General features: G+C 51.2%; 7 protein-coding genes across 7 annotated transcripts; 2 read left to right on the top strand and 5 right to left on the bottom strand.

Moving 5' to 3' along the window:
• Nucleotides 1-72: 72 nt before the first annotated feature.
• On the top strand, nucleotides 73-1,517 carry ASPSYDRAFT_76402 (alpha/beta hydrolase). Its single transcript, XM_040850850.1, has 3 exons — nucleotides 73-448; nucleotides 507-1,184; nucleotides 1,240-1,517. Exons 1-3 carry the CDS (start codon nucleotides 151-153, stop codon nucleotides 1,305-1,307), a joined length of 1,044 nt encoding a protein of 347 aa, XP_040706404.1. The 5' UTR covers nucleotides 73-150; the 3' UTR covers nucleotides 1,308-1,517.
• ASPSYDRAFT_143838 (uncharacterized protein) lies at nucleotides 1,349-4,497 on the bottom strand (the record flags this gene model as incomplete). Its single annotated transcript, XM_040841379.1, has 9 exons — nucleotides 1,349-1,662; nucleotides 1,723-1,942; nucleotides 1,998-2,498; nucleotides 2,662-3,003; nucleotides 3,060-3,125; nucleotides 3,192-3,871; nucleotides 3,933-4,082; nucleotides 4,155-4,263; nucleotides 4,342-4,497. 9 exons carry the CDS (start codon nucleotides 4,495-4,497, stop codon nucleotides 1,349-1,351), a joined length of 2,538 nt encoding a protein of 845 aa, XP_040706403.1.
• Nucleotides 4,498-4,771: 274 nt separating this feature from the next.
• On the top strand, nucleotides 4,772-6,216 carry ASPSYDRAFT_129447 (uncharacterized protein; the record flags this gene model as incomplete). The annotated part of the gene is made up of 4 exons (XM_040840528.1): nucleotides 4,772-5,062; nucleotides 5,154-5,351; nucleotides 5,406-5,760; nucleotides 5,825-6,216. 4 exons carry the CDS (start codon nucleotides 4,772-4,774, stop codon nucleotides 6,214-6,216), a joined length of 1,236 nt encoding a protein of 411 aa, XP_040706402.1.
• ASPSYDRAFT_76399 (uncharacterized protein) lies at nucleotides 6,201-8,197 on the bottom strand. Its single transcript, XM_040850849.1, has 4 exons — nucleotides 8,111-8,197; nucleotides 8,023-8,065; nucleotides 7,290-7,964; nucleotides 6,201-7,231 (listed from the first exon to the last, which is right to left on the bottom strand). The coding sequence occupies exons 1-4, from the start codon at nucleotides 8,150-8,152 to the stop codon at nucleotides 6,252-6,254; spliced, it is 1,740 nt and encodes a 579-aa protein (XP_040706401.1). The 5' UTR covers nucleotides 8,153-8,197; the 3' UTR covers nucleotides 6,201-6,251.
• Nucleotides 8,198-8,967: 770 nt separating this feature from the next.
• ASPSYDRAFT_196385 (sugar transporter-like protein) lies at nucleotides 8,968-11,436 on the bottom strand. Its single transcript, XM_040843727.1, has 9 exons — nucleotides 11,358-11,436; nucleotides 11,055-11,291; nucleotides 10,747-11,026; nucleotides 10,413-10,690; nucleotides 10,213-10,290; nucleotides 10,046-10,162; nucleotides 9,845-9,983; nucleotides 9,610-9,739; nucleotides 8,968-9,427 (listed from the first exon to the last, which is right to left on the bottom strand). Exons 1-9 carry the CDS (start codon nucleotides 11,425-11,427, stop codon nucleotides 9,275-9,277), a joined length of 1,482 nt encoding a protein of 493 aa, XP_040706400.1. The 5' UTR covers nucleotides 11,428-11,436; the 3' UTR covers nucleotides 8,968-9,274.
• A 2,190-nt stretch (nucleotides 11,437-13,626) lies between these two features.
• ASPSYDRAFT_656632 (GATA-like domain-containing protein) lies at nucleotides 13,627-15,210 on the bottom strand. The gene is made up of 2 exons (XM_040850319.1): nucleotides 14,519-15,210; nucleotides 13,627-14,469 (listed from the first exon to the last, which is right to left on the bottom strand). The coding sequence occupies exons 1-2, from the start codon at nucleotides 14,857-14,859 to the stop codon at nucleotides 13,818-13,820; spliced, it is 993 nt and encodes a 330-aa protein (XP_040706399.1). The 5' UTR covers nucleotides 14,860-15,210; the 3' UTR covers nucleotides 13,627-13,817.
• A 2,319-nt stretch (nucleotides 15,211-17,529) lies between these two features.
• ASPSYDRAFT_1168008 (uncharacterized protein) lies at nucleotides 17,530-18,206 on the bottom strand (the record flags this gene model as incomplete). The annotated part of the gene is made up of 3 exons (XM_040840199.1): nucleotides 17,530-17,991; nucleotides 18,048-18,128; nucleotides 18,183-18,206. 3 exons carry the CDS (start codon nucleotides 18,204-18,206, stop codon nucleotides 17,704-17,706), a joined length of 393 nt encoding a protein of 130 aa, XP_040706398.1. The 3' UTR covers nucleotides 17,530-17,703.
• Nucleotides 18,207-19,922: the final 1,716 nt, after the last annotated feature.

The raw sequence follows: 19,922 nt of genomic DNA, 5'->3' as shown, positions 1-19,922 counted from the left end.
GTAAAAGTTAATTCTACCAATTAAAATGCAATTTAGCCGACGGACTGCAGTGAGTTATCTTAACCTCACCCCTCCGCATACACAGGATTTATATTCGATGACCACGACGTATGCCAGCCAGACAGCAATAGTGGCCTGCAATCAACAAAAATGTCTAACCACGAAGCCCTCAATCCAATCCACCCGTCTGTCCTGCCCCATCTCGACCCTGTCTTCATCGACCTGTACAACACCCATGTCGCCAACACACCCAACAAACCCATCGACCTGAACGTCCTGCGCTCGAAATACTCCGTCCTCTACTCCTACGGCACAGGTCCAGCGCCAGAGCCCGCGAGGGTATACGACTCGCAGGTGCCAGGCCATAATGGCGACCCGATCCCCGTGCGCGTCTACGAGCCCGCGACCGCCGGGCCCTGGCCTGTGCATCTCGATTTCCACGGCGGCGGTATGACCACTTTGCCATGGATACAAGCGAAGCTAATAAAGCTAACAAAGCAAAACAGGATGGGGCCTCGGCGATCTCGACACCGAGTCGCACATCTGCAAGCACCTCGCAGTGAAAGCCGGTGTCGCGGTCATCGACGTCGGATACAGGCTTGTCCCTGAACACGCCTTCCCCATTGGAATCCAGGACTCGTTCGCCGCTCTGCAGTATATCTCTTCTGGAGAGGAGGGTGCGCGTCACCAATTCCCCAACATCGATCCGTCCCGGATCTCGCTCGGTGGTGTTTCCGCGGGCGCCAATATCGCTCTCGTGCTGGGCCATCTCGCACGCGATGCGGGGATTCGACTATCCCTGATTGCCCTCGGAACTCCAGTGATTGATGATATCTCGAGATATGGAGCGGCTGCCGATAGTCCGTTTGCATCTGTACAGGAGATGGAGCATGCGCCGACGCTGAACTGGGCGCGGTTGCGGTGGTTCGATGATCTGAAGTGGCAGAGTCTGTCGGCGGATCCAGATACGAAGAGGAGGCAGATGGAGGAGGTGAAATGGTATGCGAATGCGCTGGATGCACCGGACTTTACGGGGATGCCGCGGACTGTCATCTATACTGCTGGGTGTGATCCGCTGCGCGATGAAGGCGAGGCGTATGCGCGCAGGCTGGTGGAGGCTGGCAATGAGGTTGTTCTGAAGCGCTTTGGCGGCGTCCCGCATCCGTTTATGCATATGGATAAAGGTATGATTTCTCTGAGGAGGTTGGTTGAGGCGTGCGAGCTAATCTGGGTTTCTAGATCTCTGGCAGGCGAGGGATTTCATTGATATGACAGCGGAGCATATCCGCGTTGCGTTGCATAAGTAGATAGATTGTCTGGGTAGATACATGTCGTTAGGATCTATTTATCAAATACTTGCTTGCTCCATCGCATACAACTGCCTGGCCAGGGGTATCAGACTCTCCGCCAACCCCTTGAACTCCACCCCCAGCACGCGTTGCACCTTGCTTGAATCACACGAGTAATGCGTAGACCTGATCCTCTTTCCAGGATCTCCAACAGTAATCCTGTCCCGTGTTTCCGGCAGCCCAGCCCGGACAACATCCGCGATCTCCTGCGTATCGTATGCACCCGCAGTGACGAGGAACCGCTCATGAGAAGACAGATCCACCGTCAGAGCCTTCAGCGAGACGACAGCCAAATCATCGACATCTACCCAGACTGCCGTACTCGGTCAGCTACCGGCTATTATTCCACGGGAATGAGAACGAGAAAACAAACCAGGTGCCTTGGTTGCGGGAATCCCATGGTTTGCTTTCAACACCTCCCACACAATCCCGTTACTGACATTAAGCTGGCCCAAGGACTCGATTGGGTGCAGCATCGTCCCAAAAACCATCCCCGGACAGAGCGTGATGAGTTTATACTGTACCTCATGGTCACGGATGAAATCCCACGCCGCCCTCTCCGCAACGACCTTGCTGGCTCGGTACGCCGTTGCCTGGTTAGTCGCTACGTTAGCATCAATCATATACAGATACAGATACGTGTCATACCACAACACTAGCATTAATCCCATCCTCATACCCAAGCGGACTCCAGTCCTCCTCGGTATAGACCTTACCAGGCTGCAGCCCCTTGGCAGCATCATACACCGCGGCAAAGCTCGACATGATGACCACCTTCCTAACACTCTCTGTCTGGGCAGCGGCGTCACATACCGCCATCGTGCCCCTAACCGCAGGGCCGAGAAGCTTCTCTTCGAACTCGCCGGGGGCCGCGTCATAGGTGAAGGCGCTTGCAAGGTGCAGGACTGCGTCGCAGCCGCTCATGGCGGCGCGCATGGCCGTCGGGTCCGTCGGGTCGGGAACGACGAGGAGGTCTAGATTTCCAGTCCCACATACAGAAGCGAGGGCTGTGCGAGTGGCCTTGGCCTTTTCGGGGGTGCGGACGGTGCCGCGGACGCAAAGGGGCGGGTGCGAAGGGTGTGCGAGGATGCGGGCGATGCAGTGGGCGGCGATGAAGCCGTTGGCACCGGTTACGAGGATTGTAGGCATCTTGACTGATTATAATATTCTGGCTGTTCTGGTTGTCCTGTTGTCTGTGGGATTGGAGGAAGTATTTATGTCCATGACTTATTGCTAGGGCCCTGCTCCGTCGGATAATTGATAATAATACTATACTAAACTAGGTCTTATTGATGACCGCGGATTAATAGACATATCGGAAAGACACATCCTCATGCACGTCCCCCTCCTCCCCATGTCGCCCCGCCAGCTTTGCCTCCATCCGACTGCGCGCTGGGCCTCCGGTGCGTGCTGCCCGCGCGTTGCGCATCCCATACAAGACGCGCAGACTTGTGGATACGACGATGGCGCCTGCATTAACGGCCAGAATGGTGATCTTGGCAGGGATATACCTGTTATGATTAGTATTCTGCCAGTGCCAACTGCTCGCATTGGGAACGAATACATACTCCGGGGCATCTTTGGCCTGGAACGTCAGCGGGCCGATGATGTTGGCGATGCTGAAAGCTGCGGCGACGAGAGAGCTGCCTGCCACCTAGATGTGCGGTTCAAAGTCAGTATTTATTGATTTGGCCACTGGAATATCCGCACCTTCATGGTGTACCCCTTGAAATTGGCGCCAGTCCACGCGAAAATCAACGCCAACGGCGCGACAGTCTGTACGTTCAATAAGTATAAGCAGCGAACAAGTAGCGTAGCTACCAGGAACTCAGAAATTCGCACCGTATTCACCAGATAAATCCCCGCCAAACACCCAGCCTGGTTATCCTTGGGCAGAAACGACATCAAGCACGATCCCAACAACGTCGGAACGAGCAAGATATCAATCGCCAGCCAACGCGAGTACCCGCGCGCAATCGCCCAAGTGGACAGCATCGTCGCAGTAATACTCACAACCCCAGAGGGCATGTTCAAGAGCGCGCTCTGCTTGCTGGTATACCCAAAGTCCTTGATCAGGATGGCGCTAAACGTCGTGATCACCCCGCTGGGGATGGTGATGAGAATCGCCAGCACGACCAACAGCCACGTCTGCAAATCCACAGCCGCCTCAAGCAGCGCCTGCCACCGGAACACTTTGTCTCCGACCCCTGCTGAATCGGCGCGCAGACGCTCGGCGACTCTGGCCCGTTGGGCCGCCGTGAGGAACCGGGTACTCGGGCTCGCGGGCGATTCGGGGAGGACGAATAGGACCAGGATGGAAGCAACGATGTTCACGGCGCCCACGGCAACGAACATGATGCGCCATCCGTGGAATGCGAGCTGGGGCGGGGCGTGCTGTGCGCCGAACGAGATCAGGCCGCCGATTATCTGGCCCATGCCTAGGCCGCTGTACCAGAGGCCGTAGCGTGGGGTGGACTCGGCCCGCGTGTACCACATGCTGGTGTACATGGTCAAGGCGGGTGCTATCATTATCAGAATGTGGGAGTTGGACGAATGAGTGCTTTGGATAGATAGAATGCCTACCGATTACAGCCTCCATCATCCCTAGCAGGACCCGTAGGGCACACAGGCCCGCGTAGTTTTCCACCGCGGCAGAGCAGCAAAGCGTCACGCCCCAGAAGAAGACGTTCACACCGAGGACTCTGGTGATGGGGAACCGTTGGAGGAGGATGCCTGCGTGGACACGTACCTAGTTAGTCTGGCTATCCTGGGAGGGATGTATATGGATGGAAGGAATATGCGAACCCTGCGGTATTTCGGCCACGGCATAAGCAATGAAGAACGCCGTTGCGAGCCATGAGAAATCATTCCCGCTCATTCCCAAGTCCTCCTGCAGGCCCATCACATTGGCGTACTGTCGTCGTCCATCACGCAGTTAGCACAGCCAACACCCAGCCGAATAATGGGTGAGAAAAGGAGAGGCAGAACGAACGTTTAGTGAAATCTTGTCCACGAACTGCAGGAAATAAGTCAGGAACATCACCGGCAGGATCCGCCAGTCTATGCGTCGCAGCAACGCGGTGTCGTCGTGGCAGTCACCGACGGCATAGTCCACCTTGTCGGATAGACGATTGTCCTTGGTGTCCATCTCCATGTTTGTTCGCGCTTCTGGGGCTCAGTCGTACGATGGAACTGGAGCTGCGTCTTAAAGAAGCAGTTGGGATTCCTTATCAAGTGGGTCTCGTGTTGATACTGCGGGGAATGAAGCTATTCACGCTAATGACGCTAATTATGCACCCGTCGCATAGATAGCATTCTTCCCCACAAGCGAATGCGGCGATCGGGTATGCCGCGTATATATATATAATGGGTGTAAAGGGTACCACTTCACCATTCTACCATTACGCCAAATACAGACACAGATGCCCCTAGACGTAGCCATCATCGGCGCTGGCCTGGGTGGTCTTGGTGCCGCCGTTGCCCTCCGCCGCCAGGGCCACAACGTCACCGTCTTCGAGCGATATGACTTTGCAGGGGAGGTGGGCGCATCGCTGAGCGCGGCAAGCAACGGGTCCAGGTTCCTGGAAGAGTGGGGGGTCGACGTGAAGGCCGCGAAGCCGGTTATCCTCAAGAAGCTGATCATGCACGATTGGTGCAGTGGGCAGGTTGAAAATGAGTACGGGCTGGGCGACTACAAGAGCAAATTCGGGACGGTGAGCAATTCCTTTGTAGTGCTTGATTCGCCCACTTACCTAGAATGGTGATTCCCTGGTGTGCATGTATGATGTGCTGATGCGCAGACAGGACTACAATAACTTCCACCGCATCGACATTCACCAGCAACTGTTGCGCTCGGCACTCGAGACGCAAGGCGACGGCACGCCGTGCACGCTCAAGGTGAACCACAAAATGGTCGCCCTGGACGCAGAAATGGGCTCGATCGGTTTCGAGAATGGCGCTTCTTTCACGGCGGACCTGATCGTTGCCGCGGACGGCATCAGGGTACGCCCGTAACCCAGTTTCCATATCAAGGCTTTTAGTGCTGATACCAGACAGTCTCAATCCCGGCAGTTGATTGGGATTAATCCCCAGTTTTCCATGTCCACCTCCTGCTGCTACCGCTGCATCATCGGCGCGGACAAGCTGCGGGCGCTCGGGCTGGAGGACTACATCGATAACGAGGCCATCGAGTACTGGGGCGGGTTCGGCATTGACAAGATCGTCATGTCGCCGTGCAGCAATGGCGAGGTAGTCTCTTGCTACTGCTTCTACCCGGCCGAGTACAACGAGCTGCGAGAGGACGGGTGGAACATCAGTGCTACGCCGCAGCAGCTCGTGGATACGTTTCCGAAGTTAGATCCACGGATGAAGAAGCTGATGTTGAATGCGGAGGATATCAAAATGTGGAGATGTATGTGTCTTTTTGACTATATACCGGATTCCTATAGTGTATGCCTGCTAACGGATTTACCTAGTGTATCGACACCAGCCGTATCCATATTGGATCAAGGGGAAGGTGTGCTTGCTTGGGGATGCAGCACACCCAATGATGCCTGATCAGTCCCAAGGGTCGTGCATGGCGTTCGAGGATGCCGGCGCCCTCGGGCTCATCTACCACCGCGATTTCCAGTCCCAGTACTCTATTGCAGACGGACTACATCTATACGAAAGCCTGCGCAAACCGCGCGCAACCCGTGTCCAAGAGGCCAGTTTCCGGGCGCGCGAGAACCTCAACGAGCGCATCGGCTGGAGCTCTGGGGCGGACCAGCCTGGGAAATTGACGATCGAGGAGGTCTGCGGGTATGACATGCGGACGCATTTGGCAGAGTTAGTGAAGGAGATGAAGGGCGTGTCTGCATCGCTGTAGTAACTAGGAAAGCACAAGGATAACATTGAACTGAACTAAATGAATACAACACCCGGAAACCGAGTATACCTCACCCTAGCCCAATTCCACTCTCCGTGCTGCTGCTCCTCTGCCCAGGCCGTCTCCAGTAGTTCCCTCGCCCGTCCAATATGCCCAAACCCGAGCGTATTCTCCATCACCATCAGTCTCTCCTTGACGAGCATACGCCTCTCAATCACCGTACTGCTCGCGCCTGCGATAACCAATGGGAAAAGCAGACTCCCCTCGACGGGGCTCCCATACGGTATGTTCAAGACGGCCTGCAGGATCCGCTCAAGCGCCGTTTCAACCGCGGCATGGCGAGGGTCGTACCCGTCTACGATTTGGTGCAGGCGGAGGCGCACAGCCCATTCGAATGCTGTTGTTGCTGAGTTTGCGGCGCTGGAACTAGCACAGCTTTTGCTCTCATTACTAGTATTACTCGCTGGTCTGGCTAAAAGTTCGTCGTGCGCGGCACGCCAGCCATCCAGTCGCGCCTGGACTTGCGCAGCGGCGGTCCGGAACCCCAGGTCGGACAGCTCGTCGACGCGCCTGCTGCGGTGGGCTGCGAGCACATTCACCATCCCCAGTAGGTCCAGTAGAGCTGGTTCCACACCGGATATTGGGTCCGGCGGGCTCGTGTTAATACCAGTCGTCGCGGCTATAAGATCAGCCAGACCGCTACTGCTGTTTTCTTCCTGGCCCCTGTGGGCCTGGAGCAGAGGGGGCTTGCAGCGGGAGATGGTGGACATGCTGTCGAGGTAGTGGAAGAGGGTTCGACAGAAAACGCCTTCGGCTGTTGTTGCTGTTTCCGCCGCTACCTCTGCTGATGCGAGCAGGGTGCGTGCTGCTTTGAGATGCCATTTCCAGACTCGCGAGGTGCCATCGCACAGCTCTGTGAGGCACAGGAGGAGGACCGCAGCGCAGGCTTCCAGCGGATATGGATATGGATATGGCCCGTCGCGTCGAGCGAGGAGTCTGTTTACCTGTGATAGAGCTGCTCGCCTTAGTTAGCGCATTGCATGTAGACTCTCAAGTGCAGGGGATCTACAGACCCCGTCCCTGTCGTGCCAGCGCACGCTTCCAGATACCGGGATACACCCGTCGCCAGTGGCATCCGCTTAACCCCAGCAGCACACTGGTCAGGGTGTCCGACGCCGCCGCCATCGGCACGAGCGTGGTCAGGAATGGGTTACCGGCGGAATCGGCGTTGGCGGCTCGCGAAAGGGCGCGTGCAACGGTGTGCAAGTAATGGTTGAAGAGCGAGCGGTCTTCTTCATTTTCCAGATATGGGATGGCCGCCCCGGGCGACGCGACGGGCGTTACTGCGACCTCTATCTGCCCGAATGTCCCGTGGCAGGTTGTGGATTCGGATGTAAACTCGGATGTAGATTCGGATGGCGAGGCACTGGCGCTATGATCGGATGGTGCACTCCAGCCTTCGTGGGAGGGCACGGTCGGCGTGTCGGATGTAGGGACGCTTTGCGACGGAGACTGAGCATCCAGTTCAGAGACAGAGCTCCGGCTTCGCCAGCGGCAGGGGAAATTGAGGCGGCGGCAATCGCTGCAGCGCGGACGTGTCTCGTCGCATTTCTTCTTCCGAGCTTTGCAAGACAGGCAGCCGGCGCGGGACCGCGAGGCGCGCGGCCGCCGGGCCTGTGCCTGTGCATGTGTCTCTGTCTGGTCCATCGTGGCCCCCCTAATCTGGGCTTCGCAAGTGTGCCCGAGGCCTAGTATTCCAGTTAGCGACGGGGGACTGGGGCTGGATTGCGGATACGACGGACGTACGGGCACAGCGGGAACAGGGCGTGCCGCCATCGCAACGCTGCTTCTGCTCGGATTAGTGAGTGGGAAAGAGACTGGACGGGGCACAGACAATCCTTGCGCATCGAGCGCATACTTGTCCTGGGGCGTTCATGGTGATGGTGAGATCAGCGAGGCCAGTTGGAGAGACGAGGAGAAGCGACGGAGAAGTCTAGCTTATCAGCACCAATCCTGATCCGACGGGGATCCGAGAATATCAGTTACTCATGCTGCCTGACCGCAGGTGTCTTATCGCGGCCAATGCGATGTCATCGTATCCACTTGGATGTCAACACCCCAGATCTGCATGCGGGGGTACCTTTACCCTCGGTTAACTCGAAAAGGTTATTAATATAAGCAGAATCTGTAGACTCCGTCCCCATCCTATATCCAAGGTCGGGAGGGAGGTTAACATGTGGGCTATTCTCATAGTCCTTCTGCCTTCAGCAATTGATTTTGCTCTCTAAAGTCTACTACAGTCTCCAGTGTGCTCTCCCTATCGTTATCCAGATCTGATTGCATTCGTTTCGCTAGTAATATCTTACCAAGTTAACACTTTCTGATAGAAGTGCCAGAGTCTTTAGGTTGCTTAAGTTTCTTGGGTTAAACATAGCTTTATACAACTTTTATCCTCGTATCTTATAAAGACTTCTCGGGGCAAAATATAGTATTCTAGGGATAGGACATGCAAAATATTCCGCACTGAATCTAGAGGCTAAGTGGCAGGTGTCAGAGAAACCTGGTAGGGTCACATTGCCCAAAAGCATGAGACTGTGAGACAACAAGGAGTTTCTGGGCATGCATGCTGATAGCTGGTCAACAGTTGTGGTATTAGCCTTGAGTCTGGAGGATCAGATGATTGAAAGTAGATTTGGGCTCTTTTATACCTGTCGCCGGCCCTCCATTAACCTTATGCTTGAGTGACAACAGCACGAGTCATGAGTCATATTATTTAAACAACAGAGGTCAGTGGCCTCCCACCCCGGATATGTGAATATAGTACATGAAGTAAAGCAAGAAGACGAAGTACGCCACCAGACAGTGGACAGGCAAAGTGTGAATCTGAAAGCTGATACCGGAATCATCGCATGCATGCGTTGCCTATTGCCAAAGCCTGACCCAACACGCGTTTTGGCGAGCCCTAGGCCATAGGGCTTTCCGCCGTGCCGCATCGTATCATTATACCACCTTTCAGACAATGCTGTGGAGATTGTTTGACTTACTACCTCTGTTTAGTCTACCGTCGTCTAGGTGGCAGTTTTTCCGCAGGCGAACCCCCATTAGAGCCATGGCTATCGCTGGGTGGCCCGCTAGTATCCTTAACAATGAAGAGGGAGTCGATCTCCTCGAGACTAAGGTTTGCGGTCTCGGGGTAGTAAAAGTAAAGGACCTAGATTTTCAAGAGTGCACGTTTATCAGTTCTGCTCTGGTTTAGTTGGTGAAATAAGATGGAGAATGGAATGGGTCGGCTGCTCGATAGTGGCTGGGGCATGTATGTACGCAATCCGACCGACACTATTGTTGGCAGTGCATAGTTGACAGTGGGTAGGATAGGAAGAAAGACAAACGTACCGGGAGAAAAGCCAGATTAATGCACATAAAAATGAGATATCCCTTCCATTGGAGATCGGTGATCAAGGTAGGGCCGACCATGGCGACAAAGAAATTCCAGAGCCAGTTTGCCGAAACTCCGATGGCATTTCTTGGAAAGGTTAGCTTGGTATTATTGCATGGTGGTAGTCATGCTGTATGCTTGCAAGAGGCTGGGGCTGGGGTTTGGAATGTGGGATGGAAGGGCGTTGCTCACCCCTTTGTCCGGACGTGCATGGGCAGGAGTTCTGGGCCGTACACCCATGGCACGCAGTTTATAGAAGCTCCGAAGATAAGCATGAATAGGAAGAAGAATGCAACTGATACGCAGCTGGCAGTTTCTTCTTCAGCAGTTCCTTGAAAAAGAGAAGTTAGGGATAGGTTCTTTAGAGAGCTGATATTCAGGTTGGGTACTAACCTTTAAAAGAGAGAAGAATAGAGATCATCATCATGCAAATAGATAGGCCGAAAGAACCCCACATCATCAATCTCTTCCGGCCAAGTCGATCGGCGTAGAATGTTGGATAGAAGGAGCCTGGTTGTGGGCTTAGCATGGGGGACCGGGATAAGTAGTTGGCGACTTACCAATAACCTGCATGATCTGGATCACCCCTCCTAAGAGGAGACTTGTCTTCGGGTCCAAACCCACATTATCTTCCAATACTGGTGGCTTGTTGGTGAGCTGGAGCTTGTGGGAGCCCGGGGTGACATACCCCTTGTAACATAAGACTTTACGCGTATCAGTCGCATCTAAACCTCTGTCAAGATTGCAAATTAAGGATGACCACTCACAACAATAATGTTTACACCTCCCATCTGGTTTATGAACTGTAGTCCATAGGCCAACAAGACTCTGCGGCCGGTTTGGATTTCATCCTTTCTGAGTAGCTGGGACCATGTGTACTCGCCCCGGAGGTTATCAAGTTCAATAGCTCTGGAGATTCCCTCTATATCATTGATAACTTTTGGATCATTTTCTGGCCTATCATAGAGGTCACAGAGGACTAACATGGCCTTGTCGTTCAGGCCTTTACAGCATAACCATCGAGGGCTTTCCGGTAGTCTTCAAGCTGTTAGTTATGGTCCAACCTCTGACTGGAATGCAATACCCGAACTCACCCAACAAGAAGGATAGCCACAATGATAATGAAGACAACCTGAAAGGCAACCGGAAGCCTCCAATTGATTGATTTATCAAAAAAGCTCATTCCATAATCAAACCAGTAGCCAGCGGCAATGCCAACACCGATAGCGAGAGGCTGGCTGCACACATACATTCCTCGATTTCGCGCTTCACAAAGCTCAGATTGGTACACTGGTACTATAGAACTCACTATTCCAGTACCAATTCCACTGATAAATCGGGATAGAAGTATTTGTGCCCTGGAATAAGCAAAAGCTTGTGGGAAAGCCCCAATCTGCGCCACGGTTAGAAATTTTCCAGCCAAGGGAATGTAGGCTTGCCGTTAGGATTCCCATTGCAATCCACATGGATTTTCTAAACCCAAGAGGATCACTTGTCAAGAAGGCTATAGCCGTGCCCGTTAAACAGCCTATGTTGTATATGCCCACTATCAACCCTAGGACTGCGGAGCCGGGATAATCCACAACACGGAGAAAGTCCTCATTACCAAGGATACCCGCGGGGACCCCTTGGTTGTAACCTAAAGATGGCAAAGAAGTATGTTAGCCTGCTGTACCTTGACTATTGCCTCAAGGTTAGATCCTACCAAATAGAACAAATGCTATAAGGCAGGTAAATAGAATGGCCATCCGAAGGCCTAGCCCTCTGCCGTACATCTCAAGCCTCTCAATAGTTCCTGGCGAAGGGTATCAGGCAGGTGGTATTGTGGAACGAAAATTAAAAACTCCAATCCGGCCGCAAATCAGAATACAGGAAAAAAGAAAGATAATATGTGCACAGATCCCTGATGCCTATTTAACATGCAATCATAGGGCTTATAGAAAAGAGGTTGAGAAGGATGATCCACAGCATGTACTGCAAGTGCTCGTGGAACTTGGTCTTTATATTATACACCTGCCAGAGGCAGAGATGTAGGTAATATACCTTGTCGTTATTAACTTTCGCTATCCTTCATACCAGCCCCCGTGGGTAACCCGGGAAGGAATATCATCTTGGCCAAATACACGAGGAAGGGGGCTAGAGTCAGCCGATGTTGCCGGGGCCTGCTCAGTCTCACGGTGCTATTTCTACATTCTATATAGTGGGGCGCCATCCTTGCCTATTCTCTGTAAGATCCAACATGTAGTGAACTGGAGACCATTTAAGCACGAGAACCTGGTTTCTAATGGAATTGCCATCGGACAGGGCTGGAAGAGGCGACTCCTCATAACGGCGCCAACCATAACAACTCAAGCCAGCGTATGCTGCTCATGGAAAGATGCTTTTCCCATAGAGAGCTCATGCGGAAACTGACCACCTCATAGGTCTCTGACAAGTTGGGTTAGGGCATAATAGAGTCCGCCCTTGCCTTTTTCATAAGGTCAATCCGGCTGGGAAGTGTCCCGACGCATAACCTGGCCTCGAGGCGAGTTAGCGAGCAATGGTACTCCTCATTCAAACCCAAGAAACGCCGCTCTGAAACCAGGACGGCAACGTCACAGCAGAACAATAGGCAGAAGCATACCATACTTGGGAGGACCATGCGGGAAAATGGATTGGCCCAAGTCGTGTCGCAGATATATCTCCCGCACGGACGAAGAGGTACAGTCTTGCTCGTGGCTGGGGCGGGTAGCGAGCCACGAGGAAGTCACCACAGCACAAAGAATTTATGTCCGGTTCATTCCAATGGATTAAAAATGGGTCTGGGCATCGTGGAAATTGTCCGACTTTATTACCCAATTTGGAGAGAAGGTCGGAGAGTCAAGCACAGCGAAGTTTGTAAATCAATATTATATTAAGCAAACCAGAACAGAAGCAGAAACTGCGAGCATTTATGCTGGCTATGATAGTTATAACAGCAACCGTTCTCACCGGATCAACCAGGAATGGTGCCTAATTTAAGGGCTATTAGTAGGCTTAATGGTTGCCAAACCCACAACTGCTTGGTTGGCCATCACCAGTCAAGGGCCCATTAACAAGCAGCTGGCCACGCGGTGCCGGTAGCATTATTCCACAGCCATTGAGATACTGTCCTAGATTTCCGGACTGGTTTATCTGATCTCATCAGCACATGCTGTGGTGAGAATGCCGGAATCAGCGCCGTGCTATTTAACAGGAATACAGTGGCCATCTGCTGGCTAGCAAGATAGTAAGCATGGCCACTACGCTCAGCAGCCAGCCTTGATGTCAGGAATAAAACCTTCGGCGATTTAGTATACCCTCCTAGGCTGATAAACGTGCCACAGGCGGCCCCCTCGAGCCTAAACGCATTTTAAATCCAACTGTAGCTATTGCAGGATATCAGGGACACAAGGTTCGCCCAGAAAAGAGCTAAGCACCCAGCCGAATTCAATACTTCTAGCTAGCATCACTAGGATCAGGGGGAAGGTATCAGGGCCCTGTGCTGCTGTGGCACTGAGGAGAATGTTGCTCAGGGCAGTAAAGAAAGGCATAAAATATAACTGATGATTCAAGTGGCATCGCTGTCACGGGCCAGATTATCGCAGTACAGGACGGGGCTAAAAATACAAGTATACACTCAGAGAAAGTATCGTTATAGGAAAGTAACTGGTAGTGATTGATATGTTAAGGTCCCGACCATTTCCCTATTAGCTGCCTTTTCCTCTTACTTTTATGTCAAAGTCCAGATGCAAGCCGGACAAAGTATGATGTAACAACTTCCTTATACTTTCCTCTAAAGCGTCATGCCAACTGGTCAAGATGGGATATTGCCCCGCTAGAATGATAATATGTGTAGCATGACTGTACCTATAAAGTGCATGCCATATTGTAGCCATAACGAGGTCATAGTCAGACGCCGGTGCAATGTCTTTCGCCGTGTTGGCAGTATTCACTATTCGATCAAAAAGAAGGTCGGCATTAGATGGTTACCTATCTCCTTGATATAGTAACCCAGGGACGCGAGATAGAAGCTCTGGGCTACTTTGCCGTCCTCTACCAAGTCTATAAACCAATAACTACTGGAGCTATCTATACCTGGAGATAAGCCCTAATTATAGCTATAGCCACTATACCCCTCACCCAACGAACCCAGTGGCTCTTGAGATCACCGCCGTGTTTTCCTAAAAGATGATGAATATTGCTGATACCCTGGGATATAATTTTTCCAAGACCAACGACTAATTATCGAGGAGGGTTGCGGCTCAGGGGCATCACCATGATATTTCAGCGTAGTGGGGGGAAGCGGAGCGATTGTTTTGTCAACTACTCTGGGAGCAGCAGGTTCCACGATGCAAGAATCATCCGATGATGACTGATCTCTAAACTCTAACCATCCCTTTTCTTCTTCTTTTTCTACAGTGATGCATTGCAGGACCTCTTTATTGAAATGGATGCGACGTTTCTCACTTCGCAAGCCAGCGTGAGAACGAGAAATGTTGCTCGCGAATCGAGCGCGAGACTTTTGGATGGTCGGCTCGAAGGCTGATAAACGATTATCAATTCCTGGGCGATTATAAGAGCGTTCAGCCTGTTGCGCTTTCAAAATCGCGCCTGCATGTTGCAGGAGAGTGTGTCGCGATAGTGAGCGTTGCAGTATAGTCTCAGACGCGGTCCTCTTCTTTAAGATAGACTTTCGATCGGGGCAACAGCTGGGTGACTGGGAATAGCTCGGTCGAGGCGAAACAGCCGGCGGCTTCACACGTGTATAGGAAGATTTGAGCGGCCCATATAACCAAGTCACGTCACAATCTTTCAGCCTAATATGTCGTTAGATCAATAGCAGGAGGTACTATAAAAGCAGCTTACCAATTCAGAGCATCTGGGGAGATAGTGCCCAGGTTGTATTTCAGTTTAGTCCATGTCCTCCATGCAGCATTTTCTAGCCTGACGCTGTTCTCATATCTCTCTCGGCGAAAGACCACATAACGCCATGACGCCCAGATATCTTCCTCTATCCACTCATGGGACAGGTAGTCGACATGCCTTGAGGGTTCCTCCTCCACCAAGCTATCGTCGGCGGCCGGTATTTGTGAGGATGAACGAGGGAAGTGTGCCGGCGGATTAACAGAAGGGTTGGAGGGAGTGCCTGACTCCCCATGGGAGAACTCCCTGTTGTATGTCGGGCACCAACTCATTATCTTGGCCATTAGGTCCAGTAAAGGATATAGAGGGTGTGCATGTAGATAGAGTATTTTGTAAGACGACCGGTGCAATATCCGACGAGGAAGGAGATAAGGAGGCTATAGAGGACGAAGTTGGACTCTGGTGATCGGATGAATACGGATGGGAAGAAGTTCGGTCATCATATCCTGGGTGATTCGACGCCGCACTGAAACTGGCGAGAAGCGCGAATGGCTGGCCGCCAAAAACAGCAGCATAGTGGACAACTTAGCCGTACATCAAATTCATCTGTGCCGAGCTGTGAAAGGTAAGCTTAGACCGGCAGTGGGTGGAAGATACAGAGTGCAGGAATAATCGGGAAAGCATAGACAGACAGCAAAGGCAGGCCGCGGTAGGTCGACTGTTATACACCTAGGCAGGAAGGACAGCAAATGCCACAGATTGTCCGAGTATTTCTGCTCAGATGCAGAAGGGCACCGAGAGTTTTATGAGCGGGGATTGCCGGTTTTCTTCGGATGGCGACCTTCAAGGGATAGTCCGAGCTAGAAGCTATAGAGGGTGGCGAGTGGAGATTGACCGTGGATATGCTTTCTTCCGCAGTCAAGCCGCACAGACCCTCTCTCCAGAGAGGGGGGATGGCAACGAGATGGGGAGACGTATGTGCGGAGAAAAGGAGCAGAGGATGAAATGGATTTTGTGGTGCAGACGATCCGCTTAATCTGCCTAATCCGGTAGTATGTGAAGAGCATGGAACGTTGAAGAGTATATCAAGGCAGAAACGTCACATTAGGGGATTACTGACACGGTATCAAGTTATATTTGACAGTGTGCAGCATCAGAGAGCTGTCCAGAATATCGGGGGCGTTCCAGACACTCTCACGCGACTCCACAGCCGTTGACAGGCGACGATCAGGGCCCATGGTTTCCATTGACCGAAAGCAGACCCCCTGTCACTTCGCTTCCAACCTTCCTTGACCTATCGTTACGGTTGCTACAAAAACCTCTCTTCTCTTCTTCTTGCTCTCCAACCGGTTCTGGTCCCACTGTCCGTGCTGGTCTACTCGACAGTTGGTTTAGGGGAAATGATCTAATTATGGTGCGAAGGCTGACCGAATGCGAGACAAGACCTTCAATCAAGTGGCAATTACACAAGTACAAAGTCTAATTACCCAATCCTTGCTTCCCTGCAGGATCGTAACTCACTTTACATCCGGATTACCTCTTGTCGGCGTTGCTATAGCCTTCTACCGTGGTCGCGCACAGCATTATGCAGAGCTGTGCCGCCCTATCAAATCGCAGGGAATGGCAAAGAAGGGCCATCGATATCTGCGAATTGATAGTGATCAGGAATCAGGAATCAAAAATTGCGAAACGCAAGCTATCATATGACATCTACAAGTTTCACTGTGTTCGCTGTGCATCGTTCAGGGAGGCATGTCAAATACGTTCCTTGGTACATGGGGTTTCGAGTATTATACCGAAATTTCCGCATTATTATCCACCCCAGCAGAAGAGGCAGCATAACCAGGTTTGCCGTGGACAAGCAGATGGGCTGTCAGATCCCCTGGGAACTATTACCATGATTTTCTTCGAGTGTATTTATGCACTTTCGCAAGTACAGCACATATAATCACATGAAATAGCCCATGAAAAATTGTGCAAGCAGGCCTGCAGGAATCAAGCCTCCAGTGACCTCTCCAAACCTTCAGCTCTGCCTTCGTTTCCCCCGTTGTATGTCAAAAAGGTTTTCATATTGTGCGAGCTCACGCTGGTTGTTTTCTGACGCCTCGCTAGCCGGCATCAGATGTTCTGCTGGAAGAGACACCGTAATCTCTAAAGAATCCACAATTGGATCAGGTTGATTAATGCACGTTGACCCGGCTCCGGGCGCTGGCGTCGGATGATTTGCGATTGATTCCTTGCCTTCATACTCGGAACTGGGTGAAGCGGCAAGGCGGCACGAGCCTGAACAGAATACAAAGCCGGATGTTTTGTTGCCACAGTAAGCACACTTTTCAAACAAAGAGGACATTTGAGATAGCAGCAATGAATCTTAGTCCATAATGCGACAAGAATGTTTGAAAATGCTGGGTGGAAGCGTTGTAAGATCTTTGTTGGGGATTGTGGATGATAATGAACATTGAAGATGTCGATGTGGACGTAAATCATATGTCATCTAATAAAAAAAAATAAAAGAGAACTTTACTGGAATTTGAAATTTTGGCTCCTGGGATGGAGAATTAGCAAATTCCAATTATACCAGTGAGACACCTTCAAAATTTGTCTGTGCCGTGGTCCTGAAACACAGAACGCAAATAACGCGATAATACTTTGCACGGTATCCGTTCTCCTCCTGCCTAGTACCTTTCTAATGCGCAATAGGGACGGCAAGATTCATTGCTAAAAGACTATATTAACACCACAATATCAACAGTATGTGAGCATAGTTGGTCAAGATCCAGTTCATACAGTCCTTCCTGCAATCGAACCTATGTTGTGGCAAGGACACAATTACAGTACTACTCTTTATAGAGTAACGCATTCACGGCTGTATTTAAAGGCTCTCTAGCCTATTCTATAGACTCTAAATAGCTGTCTCTTTACTTTGTCTTGTATTTCCGCTCATGTCCAGCTTTGACATGTTAATTTCTGGTTGTAAAAAAAGAGAAAAAATAAAATAAAATAAATTGCTATCTATACAGTCTTTTCTGCTATAAACAGAAAGCACTGACTACCCATTACACGTCAGGTAACTAAAGGAACCGTAAAAACCTGACCCTTTTCACCAATATACCTCTTAACTCTTTGTATTTCCAATAAAGCTGTTATGGCCGCCTGCATGAAGACCTTCCAGCAATCCCCTGTTATATTCAAGACATCCCGCTGGTGCCTTTGCTGTCTTTGCGGTCAAAAAAGCCCTCTTCCTCGGACTCGGTCCCTCGGGATAGAGGGCTGTCTGCCACTTTTGTACCCAAAATTGTGTCGCGAAAACCCTCATTAGCATTGCTGGTAACATTACTCGCATTCGGGATCGGTGCGTAGGGGTGCGAAATACTTTCACGAGCCGGGTGAACCGTGCCAGTTTGAACAGCACCATTTTCGGTCATTTCGTTAGCCGCAGAAAGAGCAAAATCGCCAGAGTCAAAGTAGACCCGTTTCTATATTTTATTAGCTCTGAGATTTGGTGCAGTAGTGCTTGAGGCATCGGAGATACCTTGGCCTGCTGTCCGAGTATACCCCCAGAAGGGACCGTCCTGTAGGTTCTGAGGATATGTTTATCACGCTCAGAGAGCGGCTAAGTGGAGATAAGCATATATGATTAACTTTAAGTGATGACAATTAAGATCACCTCTGCGTGGCTTCCTTTACCCATCTTTGCTGGAGTATTTGTGTAGCTAGTATGCTATAAAGAAATGTAGATTAGAGAAAAATAAAGCCTTTTTAAGTTCTGACTGGGAACCATCCTACGAGCAAGGGGTTGCCTCGTCCTGCTGTTCAGTATGAGATCAGAATATTTCCATTGGCTGAGAGTTGCCCCCGTCATTTCGGCCGAGCCGCTGTTCCAGCGCTCTTGGAAGTAAGTCCCGCCAGTGATTGTACAAGTGCCATCCGCACATATTTCTTGGTTCCAGTTGTGCCACGGAACGACAATCAATTTCCGGGGGCCCAACAATAATTTACCATTATTATCAGCGTCCCAACATTCAACTGCCGGCTTCTTTCAAATGACTCGATAACCGTCATATACTCGATATCACATGTTACGGCAAGAAATGAGTCCAGTCCTGCTCTATGAACGATTTCGTTGTGGTTTGTGTGGTGCAGTCTTCAAGTTTCCATGGGTATAGGCCGGACTATATACAGGTAGCGTGATTAGAACGGAGTTATCCCAAGAATAAGAGGCTGAAAGCGCGAAGGATCGTTTGGACAATTCATTGCTTCGAAAGATAGAAGTACAGAAAACTCACTACTTAACTTAGATTACAAAGTGACTCAGCATAACCTGCATAAATTGGACAGTGGACAAGCACCATCCATCATGTCACACCAGACATCTCCCTGGTTTACTTGCTTATAGATTGGTTATCTCTGTCACTCATGTAAGTTCTGGGTGTCACATACTAATCACCTCAAGCCTGAGCAGCGGGAAGCCTTGTTCTCCACACCCTGTGGCTTCATTTCTGCCAGAGGGGAATTATATAGGAACGGATTCTCCAAGACATCACTAGCGGGAAAGAAAATGATGCCGTAAACAATGCTGGACCAGATTCCCGACCTCTCTTCGAGGGGTTGGCTCCTTGCCCTATCATCTAGAAAGTCAGGTACGCTGGAGCGTGTAGACCAAATACCTGCTGTTTACCTGCGTGCCCTTCTGCAGGATGTGATGGATGAGGGCCATTGTACTGGATTATCGTCTGCTGTACTATGTCGTCTATGACGCTAAGGTCCAACGCACACCAATCAAGCGCAGGGTCGCCACTACCTGGATCTCTGATTGCTGGCTGACTCGACGTAACGAAGGGTAAAGTCGGAGCTGAATCGTCTGGCAAGGGCGCTTGGAAAGCTATTTCAGGGTTGGGCTTCAAGACTCTGGCGCGGTCTTGCTCTTGGTGTTGGAGTTGGTGTCGATGAAGTGCGTGTTTGCGCGAGAAGCTGTCAGACCGGTACAGTGATTAGAATTGTTGAAAAAGGAGAACAATACACGTGTTCGTAGACAGTACCTTTGCTGGCAGGATATTACGCAGCAGACGTAGGGCCTCTCGTTCCTGTGGGAGCGTTGGTGACGAGCGTAGCTGGATGGCTGAAACGAATTTAGATTGAATATGCACCGGGGGACAAGAACCGAGTGGAAAAGGGCTAGGTGGCAAGAGAGTGGCCTACATCACTAAAGGCCCTCTGGCAAGTGCTGATCTCGCAAATGTAGGGCCTTTCACCCGTGTGGGTTCTTTGGTGAATCTTTAACGAGGAGCGCTGGTGGAACCGTTTTGTACATCCTTCCTCAGGACAGGCATACGGCCTATCATCTAGATGGATCTGATAGTGTCGTGAGAGGTCAGCCTTTCGGACAAATCCCTATAACTGCGTCAGA

Source organism: Aspergillus sydowii (genome assembly GCF_001890705.1).
Source record: "Aspergillus sydowii CBS 593.65 unplaced genomic scaffold ASPSYscaffold_2, whole genome shotgun sequence".
Classification (NCBI taxonomy): domain Eukaryota; kingdom Fungi; phylum Ascomycota; class Eurotiomycetes; order Eurotiales; family Aspergillaceae; genus Aspergillus; species Aspergillus sydowii.
The sequence above is the reverse complement of the archived record's forward strand: the minus strand, read 5'-3'. Positions and strand labels throughout refer to the sequence as shown.